At 41.4% G+C, this 25786-nt stretch overlaps 1 protein-coding gene across 1 annotated transcript; it reads left to right on the top strand.

Annotated features, from left to right (window-relative positions):
- The first annotated feature begins 7019 nt into the window (after positions 1 to 7019).
- Positions 7020 to 14734, top strand: GJB7 (gap junction protein beta 7). Its single transcript, XM_081140396.1, has 2 exons — positions 7020 to 7153; positions 12991 to 14734. Exon 2 carries the CDS (start codon positions 13018 to 13020, stop codon positions 13822 to 13824), a length of 807 nt encoding a protein of 268 aa, XP_080996522.1. The 5' UTR covers positions 7020 to 7153; positions 12991 to 13017; the 3' UTR covers positions 13825 to 14734.
- Positions 14735 to 25786: the final 11052 nt, after the last annotated feature.

The following is a 25786-nucleotide window of genomic DNA, read 5'->3' as shown; positions in this document are numbered from 1 at the left end:
TCTCTTCTAAAAGTTTTATAGTAATGTTTTACATTTAGCTCTATAATACATTTTGTATTAAATTTTTTATAAAGTGCAAGATTTAAGTTGAGATGTAGTGTTTTTTTTGTCTTTTTTTTTTTTTTTGGCCAATTGCTGTCCATTCATATACTTGTTTTAATTTGGGCATCGTCTTTTACAAAAATATTTACTCTTTTTTATTTTTCTATTGGGTTTTCTAATTTGTTCTTACTGATGTGCATGAGTTCTTAAAAAATACTAGATATGAGTCTCTTTTTGGATGTATTGCAAATATCTTCTCCCAATTGTGACTGATTGTGATTGATTGATTGCTTTTTCATTCTCTTAATGGCATCTTTTTTTTTAATCCTCACCAAAGAATATTTTTTCCATTGCTTTTCAGAGAGAGAGAGAGAGAGAGAGATGATTAGTTGCCTCCTGCATGCACCTGGACCAGGGACACAGATCAAGCCTACAACTGAGGTATGTGCCCTTGGCCAGAATCGAACCCAGGACCCTTCAGTCCGTAGGCTGATGCTCTAACCACTGAGCAAGACTGGCCAGGGCTCTTAATGGTATCTTCTGATGAATAATAGTTCTTAATTTTAATAGTTCTTAATTTTAAATTCAATGATCAATTCCTTGAAAAATTGAAATTCACTTTACTAACCCTTATGATTAGTGTTCTTTTGTATCATGTTTAAGGATATCATTTTCTACATCAAGGTCATGAAAATATTCTCCTTTGTCATCTAGAATACGAGAATCTTTATTGTTTTCTCTTTCTTGTCTAGATCTACAATCCTTTTAGAGTTATATTTGTGTAATGTGTGAGGTAGGAATTAACATTCATTTTTCCCCCCATATGGATTTTTAATTGACCGGCACTGCTTATTGAAAAGACCATCCTTTCCCCATTGCACTGCAGTACCACTATTATAAAAAATTAAGGACTGTATGTGTGGGGGGGACTTCCAGGGAACTGGCTTATGTAATTGTGGGAGTTGGTTAAGGATGTTCTGTAAGGCCGCCTTCTCCTGGTCTGATGCTGGAGCTTGAAGTCCAGGGTTGGCTGTCAGGAAGGGAAGATCAAGAAGCGGGTTTGAACTCACAACCATGAGTTGGAAACCCACAAGGAGGGACTAAAACCTTTTTTTGTTGTTGCCTCTGACCTTGGAGACAGGGGTATCCTGCAGAAGCCCCCAGTTGTAGAGCTAAACACATAACTGGCCAAGGAGTCAGGAAAAATTTAGGAGATTTTTAGCCAACAATTAAATGTTGTATTTTCCTAGTTTCTCTCTCCTCTTTTTGGGATTCGAAGTATCCATATATTAAAACTACTCTCTGTGTTCCAAATGTCTGTCTGTCTGTCTCTCTCTTCCTCTCTCTTTTGTATTTTTCATCCTGTTTTCTCTCTCTGCTTCAATCTGGATATTTTCTACTAACTTGGTTTCCAGATTGCTAAGTCTCTCTTCAGCTAATGTGAGATAATAAAAAAGGCAGGAACCTTTATTGTCTGCATATTCTTCTGTTGTCTCTTCATATGACAATAACTTTGTTAAATTTTCTCTAGAGAATAAATAAAAATTACCCAATCATTTCTCTAGTATAGCTGTTCAAAAACTTTATTATTAATAATTTAGAATAATATTTTTCTGATTACTTTCTGGTAATAGCATATAAATTGGAGATTACTGTCAATTTGTGGAAAGCCTCTATTAAGTTTCTTCATATTTGTGGAAGAATTTTCCAGACTGAAATCTCCTTGATCTATTTCAGGCCTATTTCTCCTCTGCAACCCACATCCTTCTGGTCTTGGGTTTCTTTGGACAGGTACAAACTGCAATGAGACCTCAGTCTCTGCACTTTGGGTTAAGGCAGTGAGTGGGCACAGTGGGCAATAGGATGATTCTTAGCATCAGAACACCTCGCAATAACTTAAACAAAAGTGAATGTAAACCACACAAATATACTTCATTAAACCGAAACTAAACCTGTAACAACTTTCCCTTAGCTGGGTCCTCAAAATGCTCATGGGGAAGTGCAACGAAGGAGAAACTGGAGTAGAGGGAGACAGCAGTCTCAATTGATTATCTTGTCAGTTAAAATATCTTATATTTGCAAATTTTATAGAAACGTATAAGTATGAAAACACAGTGCTACAGCGCCTTCCACTGCTTGGAGCGGCCTGTGCAGGTGAGGGGTCTTGAAGCTTAAGCTTCATTAGCTTTGGGTAAATCTATCTTGTATTAAAATATTAAAGACCCTCCAAAGAATTAGGTCATCTGGGATCATCATAGACCAAGAAAGGAGAGCTCAGTTCTTGCCCTTTATATAAATTCACATACATGATCTTGGAGAGATTCAGTTATCACATCAAACCCTATCCCCTAACAGTCTCATTTCAGTAGGACTTCCTAAGGGGAGGGGTAAGAGAGCAATAACTGTTACCCAAATTCTCTCTCTCTCCCCAAGTCTCCAGTCAAATATACTGCTCCCAGCTCTCCTGTTCTCACTCTCAATGTTCTCAGAGGACAAAAAGTGGCAAGGGTGTTTCAGAAATATATTATCCTTACAGAAGGCTGGAATGAATCCTACCTGCACTCCCCACCCCCCACCCTCAAACCCACCGGCATAGTCTTCAAAAAGAAAGGCCATGACACATGCTGGGCTTCTCAGCTCTTCAGTCGGCTACAGATGCTGAACAGTCTTTGGGATTCCGGGTGTGGCCGCAGAGTGCCAGCTTTGGGCGCTATAATCTTAAATCTATACACAGCCCTAGGCAAGCTGTGTGCAGTTAACTGTGTTTATTACACTACAAGGAGCAAAATGTAAACATACTTTGGCCATTAAAACTTCGAAGAACGGATGGCTATTTCCTGTCTGTGTTTACTTTGTGTTTCTGTTTGTGTTCGCCATCTGCTGAGCTGTTGCGGCAACATACAGAGTGGCACGATCCACCGACCTTCAGCCCTGAAAGGGATTTGAAATGTGCGCTTCTCATCTGAAACACGAAAAAAAAAATGTCTAAGATACTTTTTAACTGTTTTTGTTTATTTTTTTTAGTTTAGTCAAGCACTGGAGGAAGCTTCCTCTTCTATAATTTTCCATGTATGTACACATTACTTTTTTTTGGCCCGTCTATACCATTGGAATAGGCAATGACCTGAAGAAATAAAGCTTCTACTTTGAACAGATTGAGAGCCCTTTACATAGGGGAAGCAAATGTTATTCATTAGTTCACCCTTTCAATCCTAGATTGACCTACCATTTCTCAAATGCCTATAAGACGAAACTACTACCCTGTGCTTTCACATTCCTGCCAGGTAATCAGAGCTGACAGTTCCCAAGCACATACTGAAGCTGTAGTTGCAGTGAGCTTATTCCAACCATCCGGGAGTGGAAGGCCCTTACTCATGTGTGTATTTATTTATGTTTGATCTTACTAAGCTCCAGGTCACCTAGACAGAATTATAGATTTTCTGTATGAAACGGGATTTTGTGCCTATACTTACCTCTCCATCTAAAATTTAACTATTCTTTCTCAGCAGGAGCATGCCAGTGACTAAATTAAGACCTGATTATCTGGCCAAAGCTGATGGAGAAGAAATAAATGTGTTGTTTATTCTCCAATATCTGCGTTAACATCTGTGTGCACAGGAAGTCATCCGTATTATTCCTTAAAAAGCAAATTCAAATACTATGGGGAGAGGGATGGAAACCTAGGCTTATCTGTCGCACAAGTGTAATGACCGTTGCACTCTGTATGCTGTGAACGTAAGTTGTAGCTGAGTGTCTCCTGCTGCTGCGCACTTGCTTCCTGAGTGAAGGTGCACAGAATGTTCATGAGGAAAACATGACCTTTTATTTGTTGACTCAACAACAAAAATTAACCGGAGCTTGGGGCACATGCATCTGTCTACTTTGAGCCCTGCCAAACCCTGAAAGGTTTGAGAAAGTGGAGGTTTAAAGATGCTAGGTAATATGAGTTCTTTTTTCTTAGGAAAATGGGATCTCAAACATTTCTTAGACATGGAAAATGTTCAGAAAATCTGACGCTTTGAGTGCAAATATTGAAAATGTGAGCCTTTCAATGACCTGGAAGGAAACGTGACAGCTGGATGGGGCCTGGAGCTACGGCTCTGCTGACAGCCAGCTGTGGCCTAGGGCAGAGTTCGACACACCACTGGGCCCAGAAAGGGCTGATTTAAATAGTGGCAAAGGGCAAATTAGGTAAAAAGGGGGGCGGATTTCAAATATATAGTAACAGGAGAAAACTAGACTTTGGGTGGTGAACATGCGACATAGAGTACATGGTATCGAATTATAATGTTATACACCTGAATTCACATGTCATTAACCAACAGACTTCAACAAAGAGACAGTGTTTCTGTTTTCATATAAAAATGTTGAAAACTCATTTAAATGTAGGAATTGTGCTAAAATGTGACCTTTTTTGCCCCCCTCAGATGCTCTGCACCCGGGGAGCACTTTTGCCCAGTCCTTCCCTGCATCAGTCAGAAGAGGGATGGATGGATCCCCTGTGGCACCGGAATACGAGGCAGGGCCTCCAGGCACAGTTTCCCAACACATCCTTACCAGAACGTGAAACCTCAGAAGCACCCGATGTCACAAACATCAGTGTTATTGAGGGATATTTATTGTGTTTCCAGAGTTGTTCTAGATGCTGCAAATCTCTTACAAGCTCCTGGTGTAACTGAGAATTGCTGTTCTGAGGATATGGGTTCTTCCCTCTCATGAAGGTATCGTGTTCACAAACCGAACTGAAAAGCAATTGTTCTGAGAAGCAGGGGCAAGTTCCTCTCCTACGTGCTTTGCTTCCCAGCACGAAAGGTAATTTGTTTGTTTGTTTTTGAAGCCTATGCAACTTCCCTCATTTCTGGTGCCATGTGTTATGACAGGAAATCTCACAATCTGAGATCAGTGTTGCTTTCAATAGACAAAGATAATGACAGTTGCCACCCACTGAGCAGTTATACTGAAGTAGGGAATGCCTCTCCCATTTTGCAGACAAGGAAATGGAGGCTGAGAGGGCTCCCAGCATCTAGAGCAAGGGCACAAAGTAAAGTAAGAAACAGGTCCAGGATTCCAACCCTGGTTTGTCTGTGGGATCTCTACTATTGCAAATAATAATAATAAAACTTTGAAATATAATTGACATCAAATTCTTTATTTTTATTAATTCTCACCCCAGGACATTTTATCCATTGCTTTTCAGAGAGGTTAGAAGGGAGGGAGAGAGAGAGAAACATTGATGTGTGAGAGACACATCGATTGGTTGCCTCCGGCATGCACCCTGACTTGGGTCAGGGATCGAGCCTGCAACTGAGGTACATGCCCTCGGCTGGAATCAAACCCAGGACCCTTCAGTCCTCGGGCCAACGCTCCAACCACTGAGCCAAACTGGCTAGGGCGACACCAAATTCTGATTAGTAACGCCCTTGAACCTTGCCTCTCCAGGCTAAATAGCCCTCATTTCTCCAGTACTTCTTTTTATGATGTTTAGAGACACCCTCTCCACCCTGGTCACTGTCCAGAGCTCACGCATGATCCTGCCTGTCGTTCTGTGAAGGCCCAGCCCATGTCCTGCCTCTCCTGCAGAGCCTTTCCCGACTGCCCCTGCCCCTGGCACTTTCTCTCTCCCCCAGCTTCTGTGCAAGGTGCTGCAAGATCCTTGGGAACAGGGAGCTTGGTCTAGAAAGTTATGCCTCTGCCTCACTGAATCATTGGATGCTACCGTTGCTTGGGTTATTGCTGCATTGTTGGAAAGCCTGGATCCTCTAAATCTTAGCACTTGGGGACTCAGTAAGGCCACCCTGAAGGTCGCCCTCACAACAAACTACCTCAGTTCAGCTGGGCCTGGAGGAAGGTGTCTCAGTACAAACAGGTAATAATGTTTTAAGACTATGGATAAAGTTTGATAAGTGCTAATAATAAGCAATGGAGTGGAAACTGAAAGAGATGATCAACTGCAGAGACAAGGCTTTGGGGTCTTATCACGATAATAACCTTTCAGAAACTGGGTCACCATTCTGGGACCTTGGAATCTCTGTGAAAACCAAACAAGATTTGTTTTACTGGGTATGGAGAAGTTTCATCCAGTAATAAAATTAATGAAAATTGATGATTTTTCAAAATAAACTGCATTCTTCCTTGAATTTTGGATTGAAAATATGAATACATGGAATATTTTTAAACGTTAAGAGAAGTCAGAGAACCTGCACTGGAATTCACGTGATCTGTGGAGGTGGCTATCGCAGAGGGAAGGAAGGAGCTCAGTGTGGGACTTGGGTCTTTCCTACTTTCTATACTGGCTCTGGGACCAGAGGCAGGCCGGTCTCTGTAGTTCTGTTTTCTTATCTTCAAAATGAAGGCATTCAACTTTATGACATCTAATATCGTTTCCAACTGTAAAATTCTGTTTCTAAGCTATTCCTATTCTAAGAGACACGATTTCATTTTCATTCCTACATATTTTAAACAAACTCACGCCTAGAAATGGATCCAAAAAAATATAGAAGTACTCTCTCCTCCCTCTTCTGTCTCACTCTTATATGCATAGAAAATGTCTGTTTTTAATGCTTCCTGGGGCTGGGAAAGTGATTTTTACAATGCCTTTTACCTCCTGGATTTCTAAGAATGGGGCATATGAAGTAAAGTTAAAGTGAGCTCATCAAAGGCAGACTGAATTAAATTGCCCTTTTGCCTATTGTTTTTGTTTTTGTTTTGTAGCTAGGCTTTAATAAATAACCTTGGAAACTCATTTAAAGAGATGAAACTCTCTTTGTTCCAGCTTCTTTGTGTAGATGATGACAAGGTTTTATAACAAGGGATGTTCAATGAACTGTGTACCTGAGTGGCTTTGAATTCGTTTTTCCAGTTTCAGTTCTCTTTTAACGTATATTGTAAACGGCAGAGACACAAGAATTCTCATCTAGGTTATGAGCCAAAACAAATGATCAGGTTACACCTGTTTGGCTCACACTACCTTGGAAACCACTGGGCTCCATTTTCCTGAGTGCAAAGCACTAGTAGTTCCCTGTCAGGGAAATAATAGAATCAACTCACAATTTTTTAAATCGAATGAGCAACCAACTGGATCTCCTCTTCATCTCCACATCTGTGTAAGGAGGTAAGCTTATTTCTCTTATGATAGGATTTATTTAATGGGCAAATGACATTTCTTGTAATTGGGTGGTCATTACTTCTTTCCAAAATGTTTCGGTGAGAGAAGTAATCCTAATTATTGCAAACCTGGACGTACTGATGTTTGGTTTTGTGCTGCATCACAGATGCCCTTTCAGGATAAGCTGCCCCTAAGTAATGTTGCCCATTTGGAACGTGTCATTGACCTGAGAGCTTTGGAGGCTGTGGCCAAGTCGGGCCCCCTCGCACAGTGTGAGCTGATGTGAATGAGGGGGACGATGGGGCAAAGAGGAAGGGCACAGGACCTTTCAGTGGCCCTTTCTGGGTGACTTGAGAACCTTTGCACTGTTCCTAAGAGGTGATCCTCTAAAAATGTCAATGCCTTTATTCGTACAGGAAATTAAACCACCAGGCAAGTGGTATATGTGTGCATGTGTTGGCCTGCATGGATACATTCTACTCAGCATTGTTCATGGAAACTCCAGTGTTGACAATTATTTTTTTTTTTAGCATACTGTTATTTACATGCATAAAACTTAAAGTTAGATGCAAAATAATTTTACATCTACAGGCTAATCGTTAGGCATGGTTCTTATGCAACTATATTTGGAAAAGAAAAACATCACAAAACTGATACATTTAAAAGTAATTAAAATTTAGTGGACAAAAGATGTTTTGCTGAAACTAAATCATACTCATCAAGAGAATAAGGCACTGGCCGCAGAAGTTCCAGCTCTTTGAGCTAGTCCTGCCGGGCCCACCCCGGGCTGGGTGATGGCTTGTCTTCCACCACTTGTCTCCACTCAAACTGCTCACAGCCTCACTCCTGCTGCACTCAGTGTGGCTTCCTTTGGCTTTCTCTTGAGCACAGCACATCATGTGTTATTCCTCATTAGCCCAGATAATTAAAGTTCTGTAACTTATTTCCAGTATGATTTTAAATATGATGTAAGTATCAGAGGTCAGCCAACGTTTTCAGCAAAGGGTGATAGTAAATATTTTATGCTCTGAGGGCCATACGTACTATCTCTGTTGCAATGACTCAACTCTGCTATTTTAACATGAAAGCAGATGTAGACAATAAGAAATGAACGGGCATGGCTGTTTCCCAAAACATAACCCTGTATTTACAAAGCAGGTGGTAAGCTGAATTTTGCCTGAAGGCTGTGTGGTTTGCCAAATTCATTTGGGATTTTTAATAAAATTATTACAGTTGAATCAACATTGATGCCAATAATGAAGACTATTGTTGCTGTAAGTTCAACATTTGAATTATCTGAGTAAATAAGAATGAATGGGTATTTCCTAACTACCAATATTAATATTAGATATGACAGCCAAAGGATATGAAAATTGCTTTAATTTTTTGTCTTTTAGCTGAATCTCTTAGTGTGGTCAATGGGAAGAGTTAAGGCCCTTGAAGACTGTATGAGCAATTTATTCTATAGCAAAGAGCAAAGAAGTTTGAGACTAAATACTTCACCTGAGATTCAAACTTGCTATTTTTTTAAAAGCTAAATGTAGCTAATAAATATTTCCTAAACAGCTACTTTATGCTAAGTGCTTTGGAGGATACAAAACAAGAAGGAAACATGGTCTTCAACTCCAAGCAACACAACGTTCTTTAGGGAGAAACAAAGACTGGCTAAGATGTTATATCATCAAATGATAAAATATGTGCTAAGGCTTAGGGGCGACCAAATCTGAAGAGAGGAAAGTCACCACTTGGAGGGCTATGGGGAGGTAGGGGAGTGAGGAGGAAGGAGCAGTGAGAGAGGAGAATGACCTGTGGGCTTGAGTAGGTGCAGTGGGTAGGCTGAACCATCTGACCAAAGTGGGTGTTGGTGAATGTTGGTAGACAAGATGTTGGGGACGGCTCCCACTTGCTTTTCTTGCAGAGGTGAAGCAGGATGGTCTGGATCTCAAGTCCAGCCAGGAGTTAGAGGAAGAGGGGACCTCAGAACAGAAATGCCCAGTTTAATGGAGAACGGAGTGACGCTTACTTCAGGTAGAGATTGAGAGGCTGGGTATGAGGAAAAGAATGGTTGAGATTCCCAAGTGTTGCTGGGGAAGTTTCTAAGATCTAGAGAGGCCGTGTTCCCATTTATTACCAAATTTTGCACTGTTACTTAGGCACTGGGTATACAATAGGTGTGACAATCAAGGTACTTGCTTAGGTTGACAGGTAAAATATATGTAGCAGTTAAATTTTATTTTTTGATAGACAATGAATACTTTAGTATAAGTAATCCCAAATAATGGATGGCACAGTTATACTAGAAAATTATTGTTTATCTGAAATTCAAATTTAACTGGATATCCTACATTTTAATTTGCTCAATCTGGCAACCCCAGTCCCTTCTCTCATAGAGCAGAGTCTAAACTGATATTGATCATATAAATATGTGATAAGTGGAATCAAGGGCGAAAAGCCAATAATATAAACAAGAATACCAAGGAAGACCGACGTTCTGTGGGTGGGGTCAGGGAAGGCCTCTCTGATTCAGGTGGACAAGAGCATGGCAGGCCGGAGGGACAAAGCGGGTGCAGGGTCTAAAGGAGGAAGCGACAGAAGGGGAGCACGCCTGGAACTCGGTGTACCTCAGAGCTGTGCCAGAGGAGGTGGGACAGACAGGCAAGGGCACCACTACACAGGGCTTTGTCATCCAGGGAAGTAGCAGGCCTTTTTTTCCTACCTTAAATGCGATGGGAAGCCATGCTCGTTTTAAGCAGAGAAATGAGACAATGCAACCTCCATTTAGAATGTTTATCTGGCTGTGAAATGGAGAATGAGCTAGAAGAGGCCAAGAATGAGAACAGGGGAGACAGGTAAGAAGCTAGTGTGGCGTCCCAGGCAGGAGAGGAGGGCGGCCTGGGTCAGGGCGATGGCAGGGCCCGTGAAAGGAGGGAGAAGCTTCGGCATACATTTTGAAGGTAGAAACCTCGGACTTGAACATAGATTGGGTGTGGGGTCTGGGCAGAGAGAAGGTGAAGGACGATTTCCACGTTTCTGGTTTCAACACTTGGGTGGATAGTGGTGCGATTTACTGAGGGAGGACTCTGGAGGCGGAGCGGTGCTCTGGGGGAGGTGGAAAGTGGAGTGAACGGTAGCACTTTTGGATATTATAAGTTTATGAGATGACAGCCTCGTACAGGTGACAAGGAGGCAGCTGGAGCTCAGAAATGAGAGTTCTAGATGGGAAATATATAATTTGGGGAGCCATTGACATGTACGTAGAGGCAAGAAAGGTTTTAATGACAATAAAATAATAGTAATGCTTACTGAGCACCTACCATGTGTCAGATTCTGTTTTGAGCCCCATGAGGTAGGTACTATTACCACAGGTGAACTTGGACTTGAACCCAAGGAGCCCAACACTGTGCCCAGGCACATCCACAATGCAAAACCAGCTGTTAAAAGTGAACTAACATTAGACTACCCCTCCCTCCTGAGGAAAACCATTGACTCTCCATTAGCAGAGAATTACAAAATAGGTTGGACGTTTGATAGTCAAAAGAAACTCATAATCCTCACACATTCAATGACATCAGTCTTCAGGTTCTGTTCAAATACCAGTCACTTTTGTACTGATTTTCGTTTAGCAGAACAGTTCGTAGTCACTCTCACCTTCCTCCTTTTTCTAAAATGCCCAACAGAGCACTTTTGAATGGTTTGGAACATTATATAAACATCCGCTTGAGTAATGTGGACAAATGCCCAATGACAGGTCATAGGGAAACCTAATACCTTTTTATTCCTTTATAATCTTTGGGGCTTTGTTTTAATAATTCATGGAGACATTAACCTTTCAGGTGGATTTGAGAATCCTTTTTATTTAATGCAATTTTGTTTGTGTTCTTAAACCAAGGACATCGGAGTATTTATTCCCTACTGAATAGGGCATTGTGTACATGTACCTTTGTTTCCTCTGAAAACAGCTCTTACCCTTCGTACATCTGCTCAGGGCTCGGCGTGGGGCTTGCTACATGTTACATTGTTCCCTGCACAGGAGATGATGCGATGATGTGATGTGCTCCAACAGGTGTGCTGTTAGGACAATACCCCCATTTTCCTAACGCCCTGGTTCCCCCTACAGCATCATTTCCATAATACTCTTTTGTCTGAGTCTATGAAGAAAGTACGACATAATTATTTTTGTAATAGGAAACAGGACCTGAAATGGCAAGGTTTTCACCTGAGACATCAGGTGAAAGTATGTTAGTGGCAGACTGTTGAAAAACTGTTTTAAAATAATGAAAAGTACTCTGTGAGGTATGTAATTGGCTACTGTGCTGTGCACTTGAAACCAATGCAGAATAATGTCGAAGGCAGACTGTGGTTGAAAAATAATTTTAAAAAAAGATTGCATTGCAATCTGTCACTTCTACTCAGCCTTCCTTTCTTCCTTCCCTGGGGTGAGACTTGCATCACTGTCTGATAGTTTTCCAGGCGTCTCCCAGCTTCCTTCCTGTTTTCTCTCACAGGCATTTTCCCCAATAAATTTTTTGCACCTTTAACTGAAAATAAAAATGAAATTGGATTTGAACCCTGCTCTGCACCTTAGTTTGTAACCTTGGGAAAGTGGCATTTTTCAGTCTGCTGTCTCATCTGAAAACAAAAACAAAAAAACCCCACCCCCACAAACAAAACCAACCAAAACAACCAACCCCTTTCCAGGGTGGTTGTGAGCGCCCAACTCAAAAGCACTGAACAGAAAGCTATGAGCATATGATGGGCTCAACAAACAAAACCCAAAGCCCAGCCCATGAAGTTCAACTATAAACAAGATGGAAGCAGAGTGCACCAGAAAGATGTCACTGCATGAAAAAGGCGGCTCCCCAGCTTTTTATGAGCCTTTTTAGGGAAAAAAGCAAAAGAGATGGAATCACAAGAGAAGCTGCATGGAGTAGGTGCTAGGAGGGTAAGGGAAGGCGAGGAGACCGAGGGCTGCACAGGTGAGGAAGAGCTCAGCAACGATTTGGAGATAAAGCTGGGAGGCAATTAGGAGGAATCAGAAGAACTTGGTAATTACAAAGGGTCATGAGAGGAGTCCGGAATGAATATGGGATTCTGACTTGGGGGCTTAGGTGTTGGTGATGACAGTGAACGAGATAAGGAAATGAAAGCGCAGGGAACATGGACAGATGAAGAACGGGATGTAGAGCTGGAATGATCATCCTGAGGCAGGAGGAGACTGACCTCTCCCTCCAAACTCGGCAAAGGAGGTAACTTGGGCACATAAGTAGGTCTGGAGGGATGAGGGAGCATGAGTCCGAGAAAGCTGATATTGTCGAACCTCACTCTTCACTATCGAATCATAGGCAAGCTCAGGGGCTCGTATGGGACACAGTACATGCGGGAAGGTAGGGGCAGGGAATAGCCGTTAAGGGTTGGGGAAGCACTCTGACAAATCAGGGAAAGTGAGTAGGGACAACTTCAAGAAGCTGGCATGGGAGGGTATTTCAAGGCATCAAGGTAACCTAGAGAGTTATATCCAATTCTTTCTAGATCAGCAACAGAACCCATTCATCCTTAGAGAGACTAAACTAAAAGGATTTTCCAGTGTAGTATGTGTGGGATACCAACCAAATTCCCAATTAAACTGGGCATGGGATCAATTGCATCTGTGGACTAGTTGTGTCATCTCCTGTATGAAAGTGAGAGTATCCTACGGGATTCTTAGAGAGCCCTAAACATCTGGAATCGTAATAATGCAGAGACTCGAGTTTCTCCCCCATAATCCCATAATCAAGTAAGACAAGAAATAAATGATCTACGGAATAGAAATAAATGAATCATGATGAAATTGTTTTCTTTTGCAGAATCTTGCCTTCTTTTGAGCCTAAGCCATGAGCTGGATGCTGCTCAGAGACCTCCTAAGTGGAGCAAATAAATACTCGACCGGGATCGGGCGGATCTGGCTGGCTGTGGTGTTCACCTTCCGCCTGCTGGTCTACATGGTGGCAGCAGAGCACGTGTGGAAAGACGAGCAGAAAGAGTTTGAGTGCAACGTTAGACAGCCTGGTTGTGAAAATGTGTGTTTTGACTACTTCTTCCCCATCTCCCAGGTCAGGCTTTGGGCCTTACAGCTGATCATGGTCTCCACACCGTCACTGCTGGTGGTTCTGCACGTCGCCTACCGCGAGGGCAGAGAGGAGAGACACAGGAAGAAACTCTACGTGAGCCTGGGAACGATGGACGGGGGCCTGTGGTACACTTACCTCACCAGCCTCATTGTTAAAATCGGTTTTGAAATTGGCTTCCTGGTCTTATTTTACAAGCTGTATGACGGCTTCAGGGTCCCGGACCTGATGAAGTGTGCTGTGGAGCCTTGTCCCAACACTGTGGACTGCTTCACGTCCAAGCCCACCGAGAAGACCATCTTCACCCTCTTCATGGTGACTACCTCATGCCTGTGCACTGTGTTGAATTTCATCGAACTGAGCTTTCTGTTTCTCAAGTGCCTGCTTAAGTGCTGTCTCCAAAAATACTGTAAAAGACTCAAGCCCTCAGTGTGTGAGTGCCCCCCCCTCAGATATGCTGAACGTGGTGAGGCTGGGGCCCCTCGGCTACTCCAGGGTCACCATTCAGCCTCCGCCATAAGCACACCCCAGCGAAGTGAAACCAGGCTACATTGTGACACAGAAGAGGGTTAAAGAAAACCTGCATCCCTCCTAAGTCAGACCGAGGCTGGGTTGGAAAACAAAGGGTGTCAGCCTTGATGCAATTTGGCATTAAAACTTTTTTCAACAGGTGCTCAATCATGTGCACTAGACAGGTCTCACTGTTCTGTCGCAGGGTTCATGAATTGTGTTTGAACACTTAATTGCAAATTAGTCTGAAGAAATCCAACTAACAGCATCCTTAAGAGCTTAGATCTGTCAACTGGAAAATATAAGACGTGATACTTCTGACAAATGTGATGGCCTCCAAGGTGCAACTGAGGCACCCCACCGGCAATCTTACCAAAGCCGCGGCCAAGGCTCCACTCAGGCAGCGCTGCCCAACCCTGCAGAGAAAGGCTGGGGAGGGAGGGGCCGGAGCCAACCAGGGGCACACAGCGGCTTATGCAGTGAGAAGGCCCAGCCTAGGGAAAGACCAGAGGCCCCCCTCTGCAACTGAGGTGTCCCTGGACTTCTGAAAGGGTCACTCTACTCATGATGGAAGGCAGGTCACACAGAAAAGAGCACATTGATAGGGAGCGGGGGAGGACCAGAAAAAGAATATGCCCATTTGATTTAACACTTCTCAACCACAGAACTTGAAAATACTTTGTAAATTTCCATAGTGCCCCTTTTATAATCAGGAATTCACAATGTACCATACAATATGTCACAGTTTGCCTACAATTTCTAGTACACATCCCCTCCCTCTAGAAAATTATGTACTATGCTGTTACTTTCCTTTTTAAAAAAAATCACAGAAATATTCTCTTCGCTTAATATTCTAACACATGTACACTTCTCCAGAATAAAAGTGGCTTTGCGGTGTTGACCGCCATTGATGTCTTTACTCGGCTGCACTGAGTATGATTATTCTGTGAAATAAACTTGTTCTGACAATTAGAACACGATTTGCCACCCTGCTTGATAAAGATAGCTCAAATAATTTTTCTTCACTGGGAATTAATTTTTAAACAGAAACTCAGTGCATAAAAATGTAAGCTTAACTAAAACCAATGTCATGTCTTCTATGGCCTGCCCTCTTCGGCATAAAACATCTCACTACAATTCAGGTATAATGAAGGTTGTACTACGTAGCCTACAGTCCATGCCACCAAAAGTGGTCATAATCTGTTCTAAAGACTGTGTCCTTGACAACAGGGAGGAAGGTGAACTTTGTGATTTTCCCCTTCCTTCAGTTTATAGCCCAGGCCACTGCTGGACTCATGAGCTTACATCCACGTACTTGACCATCTTACATAGAACTGGTTATAAAGATTTCTCTTCTTTAAAATCATGATGTAATAGTGATATGTAAGAAACTTATTTTGTATGGTTTCATTCTTTTCTTCTCCATCTTCAGAAATTCTAATTTCATTTTAAGACTTGGGTCAACTATTACTACCAGAGAGCAAACTTTTGATGTACAATGGAGATAAATAATACCTATCTCATAGGGTTGTTAGAGACTAAATGAGATGACCCAAGCAAAAGCACTGGCGTATAAGATTTTAAAATGTTAGATAATGTAATTCACAATAGATGGCTTCATTATATCACTTACCCCTATATTATTGGCTTATACACTTGTATCCCCCTCTAAATTATAAACATCTTGAATGCAGGCAACAGCCATATCCTTCATCATACCTTCAGGGCTTTACCCACAGTAGTTGCTCAGTAACAATGAACGTATTCCTAAATCTTACAGCAAAACTATGTTGTACAAACTAAAAAGTCACAGCATTCTGAAATTGGAAGAAATCTTTTCAATACTTACAAATCAGAAGACTACAACTCAGAATGATAAAGTTACTTGCCTAATGTTAAAGCAATGGAGCAACAATTCAGGTTTTTTAAAACTCCAAATCTGATCTTGGAGATTTCCTGTACAAAACTGTTGCAAAGATATCTGAAATACTGGTATCCCATGTAATGACTAACTGTCACACACCCATTTTTAAAACCTTATTAGAAAACTAAGCATTAACTGATTTTGCTGGGGGTGGCAGTGTGCCCAGCTGAAAAAACACACACATTTCCAAGTCTCCTTTGCATGTAGAGGAGCAGTGTGACTACCTTCTTGTCAAAACAAGATTCTTGACTGGTGCTTTGGAAAAAGTTAAAAATATCTATAATCCATACAAAATGGCTTTAGCCCATTTCCATTATAAAGTTGCCTAGTCATCCTAACAATGTATCATAGACACCTCACAATTTTTAAAACTATACTTCAGTAACTGTTAGTATTCAAAAATATAGATGACCACCACACATTAGCCCACGTCCCCTAGAGTATAAATAAAAAATGGAAAGGTAATTTCTCTTTCCGGTTCCAGAATTTAGCCATACAGATTTCCAGGGTTAGCTTGCCATCTTGTGGCCTCTCACTCCAGTGCAGCTCAGTGAAATGGATGAGCTTTACACCCATGCACACATACTACTTGTATGTAGTATCTAAGTTCATTGTACCTCCAATGTCACTCCCGGACCAACTTTCTTCCAACAAAGGCTGACAAACCTTAAGTCAGAGACACAGATGCTGGCTAGCTACATGTGAATTACCTAATCTTAAATATATGCTCTGTGAGACAAGTGCTCAGAAAACATTTGAGTATTTACTGAATAAAACATTCATATGTTTCCTGAAAAGGAGTGTAGTTAACTTTTTTGGTGAAGCCAACGTGAACATGGCCTCTTATAAAGACGGGAAAGCAAGGTAATAACAGGATTTAAATGTAGATTTTACCGAGTCCCAATGTTGACATGGTCTTTCTTCCCAGTCTGACAAGACTATGAAATCTAGAACGTCTGCTCTCTCCTGAAGGTGTACACACTCACACAGGTGACTATAAATTTTCCTTCGAGCAGTATGCTAAGGATTGTTAGCCTAAGAACACATGGATTTCTTAGATGAGCCAGGCACATGAATAAAAACTCGTGATAAACTCCAATGCCAGCTACTCTCCTCCTGTGGTTGTGATTGAATGAGTCGACACATAAGCAGCTCAAAGCAGTGTCTGACACACAACTATTTATTAAATACTATATAGTGTCCTTACTAGAGAGCCAGAATTCAGTCTTGGGCTTCCTAAGACTCCCTTCCAGGATTTTGGAGCTCAGCACTTTGTAACTGCTCCTCCACTGAGAGCACAATTCAATGTACATATCAGACTTGAAGGCTCTGCGGGATCAATCTGCCTTCACGTCAAAGTGTATTTCTGAGAAATGCTGTCTAAACAGATGCTATAGCTTAGTAAGTGAGAAAAGGAAAAAAAATAGCTGGGCCATTAGGAATGCTGGGTTCCAGCCTATAGTTTTAAAATAAAAATTCAGATTTTCTCAGTTATACACACACACACACACACACACACACACGAAGAGGGAGGGGTGTGTGTGTGTCGGGGGGGGGGGTGCAATAATGTTCAGTTAAAAGGTCAATGTACACATAACTGTGACTGTGTTGGAAAGACCCACACCATTATCAAGAATATTTTCATTATTTCAGTCCTGGCAAAGCAGCTGTTTGCTGCCTTTCATACTTCTTTTTGACTCAGCTACTTTGGCTGGGAGCTGGTGTGGGATCAAGATTTTATTGGAATAAACTATAATAGCGTCCTTCAGTTTCTCATTTTTACTGATAACGATTACATTAAAATAAACCACCACCCTAGTTTTAAAGGGTAAGACATCCATGTATGCTGTGTGATAGAACTTAAAAGTTTACCTTATTTACCGAAACACACTGCACTGCTCTCATCCTTGCACTGCGTTTCCCCACATACCCCTGGCCTGCCCCTTCAGCCAGCAGGACAGCAGAGAAAGTATCCTGAACCAGGGGCCCGGCCTGCTTTATGTTTCCCCAGGTCTGTATTCATCTATGAAACGGGGTTCCTAATTTTCCTGCTCTCATGGGGCAGGGGTTGAGAATTACATTTCACAGTGCATCAAGAACACCCGACCTCTATCATGGGATTCAGAATTTCCTTTGAGGGCATACATACTTGAGTGAAAACTTGTAATGCTCCAGTTTTAAGAAGCCGTAAGTAGATTTAGTGAATACAGTAACGGTGATTTTGAAATTTTCACAGTAAGTAAATGTGATGAGTTTACACCTAAACAAGCAGGTTTTTCAGGTCAGAGGCAGTGAACGAGGGCCAGAACGACTGAGTTGTCTGAACATTTGGAATGTATTGCTATCAGGTGTATTGGAAATAATGAGATTCATTCTTGGTATACTCCATCCCCCTTACCATCCCTAAGCGTCTAGGTGTTGGTTAACATCTTGAAGCCTCCGCGTAAAAGGGGCTACTCTGGCTTGACCACGGGGGATGAGGGGCACTCTCCTTATGGCTCCTACATGCCTGTTTCCAATGAAAAATTTCCTGGTGTGATCTGCTCCTGAACAGTTTAAACCCACCTGTGTCCTCAGAAGGCCAATGACTTCTTGAACTCCTCAAATATTTTGAATACTTGTAAGTCACTCTATAGAGGGACTTGGCACATGAGGGCTATTGTTATCACCAATGCCCTGTTCTCCAGCTAACCTGGGGGGGATAAGGGTATTTAAGGGATCGAGGTGTAACGCTGAAGCCTGTGTAAGTGCAGCTTCATAGCAAATTCTTTTCCATGCCTGTAGCTATTTGGGGGAACACAAAAACCTGGTAGCTTAAGACGGCAGCAAACAAACCTCTGACTACAAGTTTCAATTATAGTGCTCCCAATACCCAGCTGACTAGGGTGCACAGACAGCTGGTCAGAACCCATTCAATCTTCCCACAACTGTGTCTCACTCAGTTCCTTCTCTGTTGGTTTCTGTGGTTTAGGAATACACAACTCTAGTGAAGATACCTAGTAGTGAGCCCTTTGTTCTTCTGTGTTCCCTACCTTCATCAATAATCACCTCTTCTATGGCTCCAGAAGTTCCGTTTTCTTTTCTTTGTAAACCAAGTAAATAAAAAATATAAAAATAAATGTGGGTCTTAAAAGTCATCCACAAATTATCTCCTAATACTGTTTTGTAATCACCTGGGGAGAATTTTCTTCATCTACCAGAACGATTTTTATAGCATCATTCCAGCTAAAGATGCTGAGCCATCCATGACCTCATTTGGGTGCCTGTGTTCTCCAAATCAAGGCATGCACAAGCTCTGATTGGCTTACCTGGTTTCAACTCTCAGCTGACACATAATAGCTGTGTAACCCCTTAGGCAAAACACTTAGCCTTTCCTCATCTTGCTCAATTTCCTCACTTTAAAATGAGAATAAGAGCACTTAACTCTTAGGGTTAAGAATAAATGGAAATACACAGACAGTTCTTACCACAGTACCCAGGACATAGTAGCAACCAGTAAGTATTAACTGTTACTATCATTACCAGATTTGATACATGGGACCTAGGCCAGGGAAAGCTAGAGACAGCAGATTTGTTAAGACTGTAGCTTTGGTTTTAAAGAAAGTATTCAAGGCTTACCTTTCCTCTTGGCCACTAAAGATGACCACCTTCTACCTATACTTACATTTTTACTATTCTAACTCCTTTCCCCGACTTTCTCTGTGTAAGCCTTTCAATCCTATTCATTATGCTCTTTAAAAGGGTCCCCTCTAGAACTGTTCTTTGCTGCTTCACAAATTTATATTCTGCATCTTTTCCCCCCCTCTTTTTTAATATCTTTATTGATTTCAGAGAGAGGAAAGGAGAGGAAGATAGAAACATCAATGATGAGTTAGTTATTGATTGATTGGCTGCCTCCTGCACGCCCCCAACTGGGGATGGAGCCCACAACCCAGGCATGTGCCCTGACCGGGAATCAAACCACGGTCTCCTGGATCCTAGGTCGATGCTCAACCACTGAGCCACGCCTGGCTGGGCCTGCAACTTTATCTTCACCTGTATCTCCCAAGACTTTGGGGACAAGCGGATACTCTGAAAATTTCCCAAACTCCTTACATGTGCCACATAGCCTGGAGGCACTCTCTTTACTCGGTCTTATTAAACCAGCTTCTACTGAATGCATCTTTCGTGTCCAGTCCAATAAATTAGACCAAAAATTCTCTAAATTTCTCAACTTCAACCACCTCCATTTACATCCTAATTCAGCAATCTACTTCTATGGCTGTTTCCAGACACTGCAAGCTGCTTTACTCCTAAAATCTTAAATTTCAATGTCCTAGTCTTTTATGCCTATTTCTTGGTCTTATTCCCACTATACCCTGCCTTTGACAGCATAAGACCTCCAGTCCCTTGACCACTCCCTTTTCTCCTTGGCTTTGTTTCCTAAACCTAACCAGAGTCAATTCATTGATGCATCGCCCATACCAGGACTATGCAACCTCTCCCCTCCTCCTTCTGCATTCAAGCCAAGAACACTACTGGATATACTACATAATCATGTAGTGCCACAAAATTATGCTCTCACAGCTCAGCTGAGCCTTGACTGCTGTTCAGTAATTCCTCTGTACCCCCTGCTTAGCTCCTTCTGCCATTCTCATCTCATGCCTTCACCATTTATACTTTGGTTTCCTACTCTTTCAAGGTTTGCTGATGGGCAGGAATGTTTTTTTCATCACAAGGAGCTCAACATTTCTACTTAACAGACTTAAGTCTAAGAAATGTCCTTTCTACTTTGTAATGCTAATACTTCCACTTATCTATGTTCTTGGGACCAGGTTCTAACTACTACTCTACTTCAACTTTGAGCTTTTTAATGGATACCTCTCTAGAATCCACAAATATTCATGACTAATCTTAGAAGCCTTCAAATAAGGCCAGCTATTAACCAATTTTTTCTTTAGAGAAGATAATTTATTGCCTTCACTTCCTTAGTTAGCTCATTCACCACACAATTGAACAGAACTGGAAAACAAACATTATTTAGCATCCACTAAAACTTCTCTAAAGGTCAGTGCCACCTATGGTTAATTCTAGTAGCCTCTCTATTCTTACCCTTCCTTGCTCTCCCAGTGGTATTTGGTATGATTATCTACCCTTCAACATTCTCTCTCTGGCTTCCATAATGCTTCATGCCCTTACCTCATTTCCTGGTTCTCACCTATCCCCTTCCTTCCCAAGTCGTCTTTGCTCTTTTTTCCCCCCCGCTGCCCACCAAGTATTGGTGTTCCTCAGGGTTCTCTCCTTGCAATACATGTTTGCTGCTTCTTTCAAGTCCAGCAAAATGCATTGTGCTTATTATCTCAGATTCTGGGCTAAATGCTCAGGAGATGTAAGAAAAAGATAGAATTCTTGTCCTCAAGGGGTTTAAATTCCGTACCTGTAGTTTCAGACCCCTATTAATAACTGATCACTATACCTCTCTGCCTTGATAACCTACAAGTACCTCAGCCTCAACATTAACCTTTCCTTCAATCCTATCCTTCTATACTATCTTGGTAAACAGCATCACCATTCACAATTACCTAAGCCAGAAACTTATTCTATAATACATCCTATTTCTCATCTTAATCACTTTACCAAATCCTTCTCATTGGCACTAGAATATGCTCTATTTGTCTATAATTTTAAAAACTGGTTATGATACCCTCCATAATCTATCTTCTCTACTTCACAATCAAATATTCCCCAAATAGGTGTTTACATTTGCTCTCCACACTCCCAAAACTGGTTTCCATTCAAACTAATTGCAAAGGTCACTGATCACTTTCTTAGCACTAAATCTAAAGGATACTTTACAATATTATCTAACCTCAGCAGAATGTGACAGAATTGAACACACCTCCTTAAAATACTTCCATCAAGCTAGTCTCATGATGCTTTTCTACTTCTTTTTATCTACTTTTAAATACTGAGTTACTCAGAGTTAAGCCCTGGGCCCTTTTCTATATACTCTTTACCAGGTAACCATTCATTCACAATACTGCTCCTCTCTCGGCCTCACCTACCTGAATAAATGGTATTTCTTCAACCATTTATTTAAACCAAAAATCTGGAAAATTTCTGGACTTTCCCCCTCTCCTTCATTCCCCATAAATCCATAATGATCAAGTCTTGCCAAATATTCTAGATCTCTTCAGTCTGTCCACTTTTCTCCCTCAGCCATCACTCTACACCAAGACAGTATCCACTCTTCCCTGGTGGACTTGGACAGCCTTAACTGTTTTTCCATTTCCCACGGGAATGCCCCCTCACCACAGTGAACTTTTAAACTGCAAATGTTAAGAATCTCACTTTTGCTTACAACCCAAATGTAAACTCACCGCGCTTAGGATGAAGTCCGACACCATTAGGTCTAAGATACTGTGTGATCAGGCCCTTGCTTACCTTTCCTTGTTCACTCTAAAGGTTCTTAACCAGTTTTTAGCCATTTCCTCAAAAGCTATTCCTATCAGAGCTTACCTTGCCTAGAGTTTTCTCTGCCTTCCTTCCCCAACCTCTCCCTCTCTAGGGAAGTAATTAATTGCTCTCCCTTACCACAGACTACATAGCATCACATGCTCACCCTATTATAAACTCTTATAACACCCTTATAGTGACTGTGTAGACTCTGAGCTCCATAAGTCAGAATCATGTTCACTTCACCTCCCATTTACACATTCAATAAATTTTTACTACTGCAAAAAACTTACTATATTCAAGGTACTGGACTAGGTACTTAGCATAGAATGGTAGGTGACCTAACCCAAAAGGATTCTGCCCTTATGCAGCCTACATAGGTCAATGGATTTTGGGGGGGAAGGGTAAAAAAAAAAAAAAAAGCAGTTATAACTTGTGGTAAACATTGTAAGTCAAGTGAGTGTTGGAATGGAGGAACTGGTTGTGGGGCCAGAGGTCCAAGACCTGACGAATGAGTAAGGAAAGAGCCTTCTAAGCAGAACGCCTAGTGCAAGGGCCTTGAGAAGCGGAAGAGCTGGTCTGGTCTGAGAAAGTCAAAAGAAACCAATGTGGCTAGAACACAATGTGCTTAGAGAGAGAGGCAGGAGTCATAGTAAAAACAATCAAACCATATTTTATTCATAAAGGGCAGTGTGAAGACGGCGAGTTCCCCAAACCTGCCCCTTACCCAAAAATATTACTTAAAAAGAAACAAACTAGCTGTCTGGTGAGGACTATTCTGGAATAAAGCCCATAAGAATGTTACAGTGGTCTAGGCAAGAAATAACAGTGATTCAGATGAGATAAGAAGTGAGAGGGCTCCTTTTACTTAGGAGGCAGAAATAACTGTAATTGTGACCAACATGGGGAAAGTGCATGACGACACATTAAAGAACGTAGCTTGAGAAACTTAGGTAGTGATTTTACTTATCCAGATAAAGAATACTGAGAAACAGAATGAAGGTGGGGTGGGAACAAAATAAGGACTTGGATGTGGTTTGCTTAACTATGAGATATCTAAGTACAAGCCTGAACTAAGTAGTTTGGTATTAGAAGTATAAATTTGGGTGGCAGCCATATTGGTAATATGAAACTCCACAGAACAGACTAAATCATCCAAGGAGTACACAGGCCTACACAATGAGCCAAAGGTAAGGTACTGGTAGAGGAACTAGGGTTAGAGTCAGTGATGAAGCAGCCAGAAAGAGTAAGGAGAAAACCGAGAGAAAATGTCAAGAATACTAAGAGAGTACTTCAAAGAGGAAGTAATCAACCCTAGGAATGCTCCCCAGGCAGAGAATGAGGGCAGAAAAAGAACCAACAGATACAGCACCATGGACGAGGCTAGTGATCCTGATGAGAGCAATTTCAGGAGTTGTGGGCGCATATATAGTGGTAGTAAATCAGAAGTGAAGACATGGGGTGTTTGAGTAGGCAACTTAGTTATGATGGGGAACAAATAAATGGCAGCCCCTTCTTTCAAGAATAGTAGCTACTAGGGTATATTTGTTAGAATGGATCTAGTAAAGGAAGGTTGATAAAACATGAGTAGTTAATGAAAAGCTTTTGAGAAGGTGAGGGGGGATGGAATCCATACTACTTGGGTAGGGGTTGGTTTTTAGTAAGTAAGAGGGTGCAGATATAGATGAGTATATAAACTTGGTGGTGGAAAAGTTGAGAAAGTTACTGTAAAATTTTTATATTTTCTCAGCAAAGTGGGTGGGTGGGAAGAGATTAACCAAAGAACTTATATGCATATATGTATAGCCCACAGACATAGACAAGAGTGGTGAAGGCCTAGGGTGGGGGGGCATGTGTGGGACAGAAAAGGTCAACGGGGGGATAAGAGGGAACATCTGCAATATGTTCAACAATAAAGGTAACTTAAAAAAAAAAGATATTCAGATGGAGTAGGAATATTGAGTGAAAGAATATATAAATCACTTGTTTGTGAAAGTTAGTTACAACAAAACTGCAGAAAAATTGTCAGGCAGTTTTTAGATAAACCTACCTGGTGTAATCATTCTCACTCAACTGCTTAAGAGTAGACAGGTTTTGAGATTTTTTCTAGATCATGACAGAGAGCAGCATGGTCTTAGGATATTTGCAAAGGAGTATGTTTAACAGTGGGATCTAGTCTCTAAGCTGAAAAAGTTGAGGACATGAGCGAGCTGACCAATAGTAAGCAAGTGCTAGTGGTAGGATTGATTAGTTGTGATATTTTTTAGTGGAAGTAACCCCAGGTGAGCTGGAAAAAATTTGTGGTTGAAGAAAGGGAATCTTGAATCCAAGATTTGGAAGAGGTTTTGAATATAACATGGTATAGAGTTCCCATTTATGGGAAGCATATCGAAATGAGAGGCACCTTGATTGAGCAAGGAAATTGGAAAATAAATCATTTTGTTCCTTGAATGGTAGTGTCATGAGGCACAGATAATAAACAATGTAAAAACTTAAAAGCATTTATAGAGAATGGGAGTGTGAAACTTGATTAAAGAGTGATCTGGATGTCTCTTTAATGAGGTGACATTTAAGCTGAGAATTGATGGATAAGGAGTGAGCCATATGAATACAGAAATAAGCATTCCAGACAGATAAGACAATACAAGGGGGAAGAAGCTTAGTGTGTATTCAGAGAGACAGAACATAAGGGAAATGGAAAGTAGGTGTTTAGAGAGATTGGCAGGGACTTTGAGTAAGGAGATTTAGATTTTAATCAAAGTGCACTTAGTTGGCATTCAATAATTATTTAATGCAGGATGATACTCAAAACATTACCCAGCACATTCAATCAATTGGAATGGATAAGTTGACCAGTCATTTGTAAACAGCTAATGCAGCCACACTGGCACACACCTGCTGATTATGAGTCCTGGCTGAATAAATGCCATTTTAGATCATTTCCCCAGTGTGTGCCTTAGAACACTAATTTAGTGGTATATACCTAAATATTAAAAATCTTTGACATAAACCTCACTTTCCAATCCTCTTAGTGTCTCACTACAATAATCATTTTGAAAAAGGCTTCCATACTGCTCTACGTTTTAATACCACTCATATCCATATCTTTCTTTCTCAACTCCATTAACATTCCTTCATCAGGTCCCCATCTTTTGCCTGGATTATTTCAAGCCTCCCTGCTTTTTTGCTTTGTTGTTGTTAATCCTCACCAGAGGATTTGTTTCCCCCCCACTGATTTTCAGAGAGCGGGAAGAGAAAGGAATTGATGTCAGACAGACACATCGATTGGTTGCCTCCTGCATGCACTTCGATTGGGGACAGGGAATGAACCTGCAACCCAGGTATGCGCCCTTGACTGGCAGCCAAACCCTCGATCCTTTGGTACATGGGCCGATGCTCTAACCACTGTGCCACACTGGCCAGGGCATACTTCCCTGCTTTTAATCTCCAACCTACCCAATATATTCTCTCTATAGTGCCAACTATCTTTCTAAATTGGTACCTAATCAAATTGTTCAATTTAAATGCATTAAGTAACCACTTAAAAAAACACACAAGATAAAGACTAATATGGCATACATGAACCTTCATGTGACCCATCTGCCTCTTCAGCTTCTCCAAGTTCCTTTCCACATGGAACACTTGCAATACTGCAAATGCACTGTG

Source organism: Miniopterus schreibersii (assembly GCF_964146895.1).
Source record: "Miniopterus schreibersii genome assembly, chromosome: 6".
Taxonomy (NCBI): Eukaryota; Metazoa; Chordata; class Mammalia; order Chiroptera; family Miniopteridae; genus Miniopterus; species Miniopterus schreibersii.
This window is presented reverse-complemented; position numbering and strand designations above follow the sequence as displayed.

Bases quoted from the DNA above. Each gene is read 5' to 3' on its own strand.
- GJB7 (XM_081140396.1), top strand. From the start codon at position 13,018: ATGAGCTGGATGCTGCTCAGAGACCTCCTAAGTGGAGCAAATAAATAC.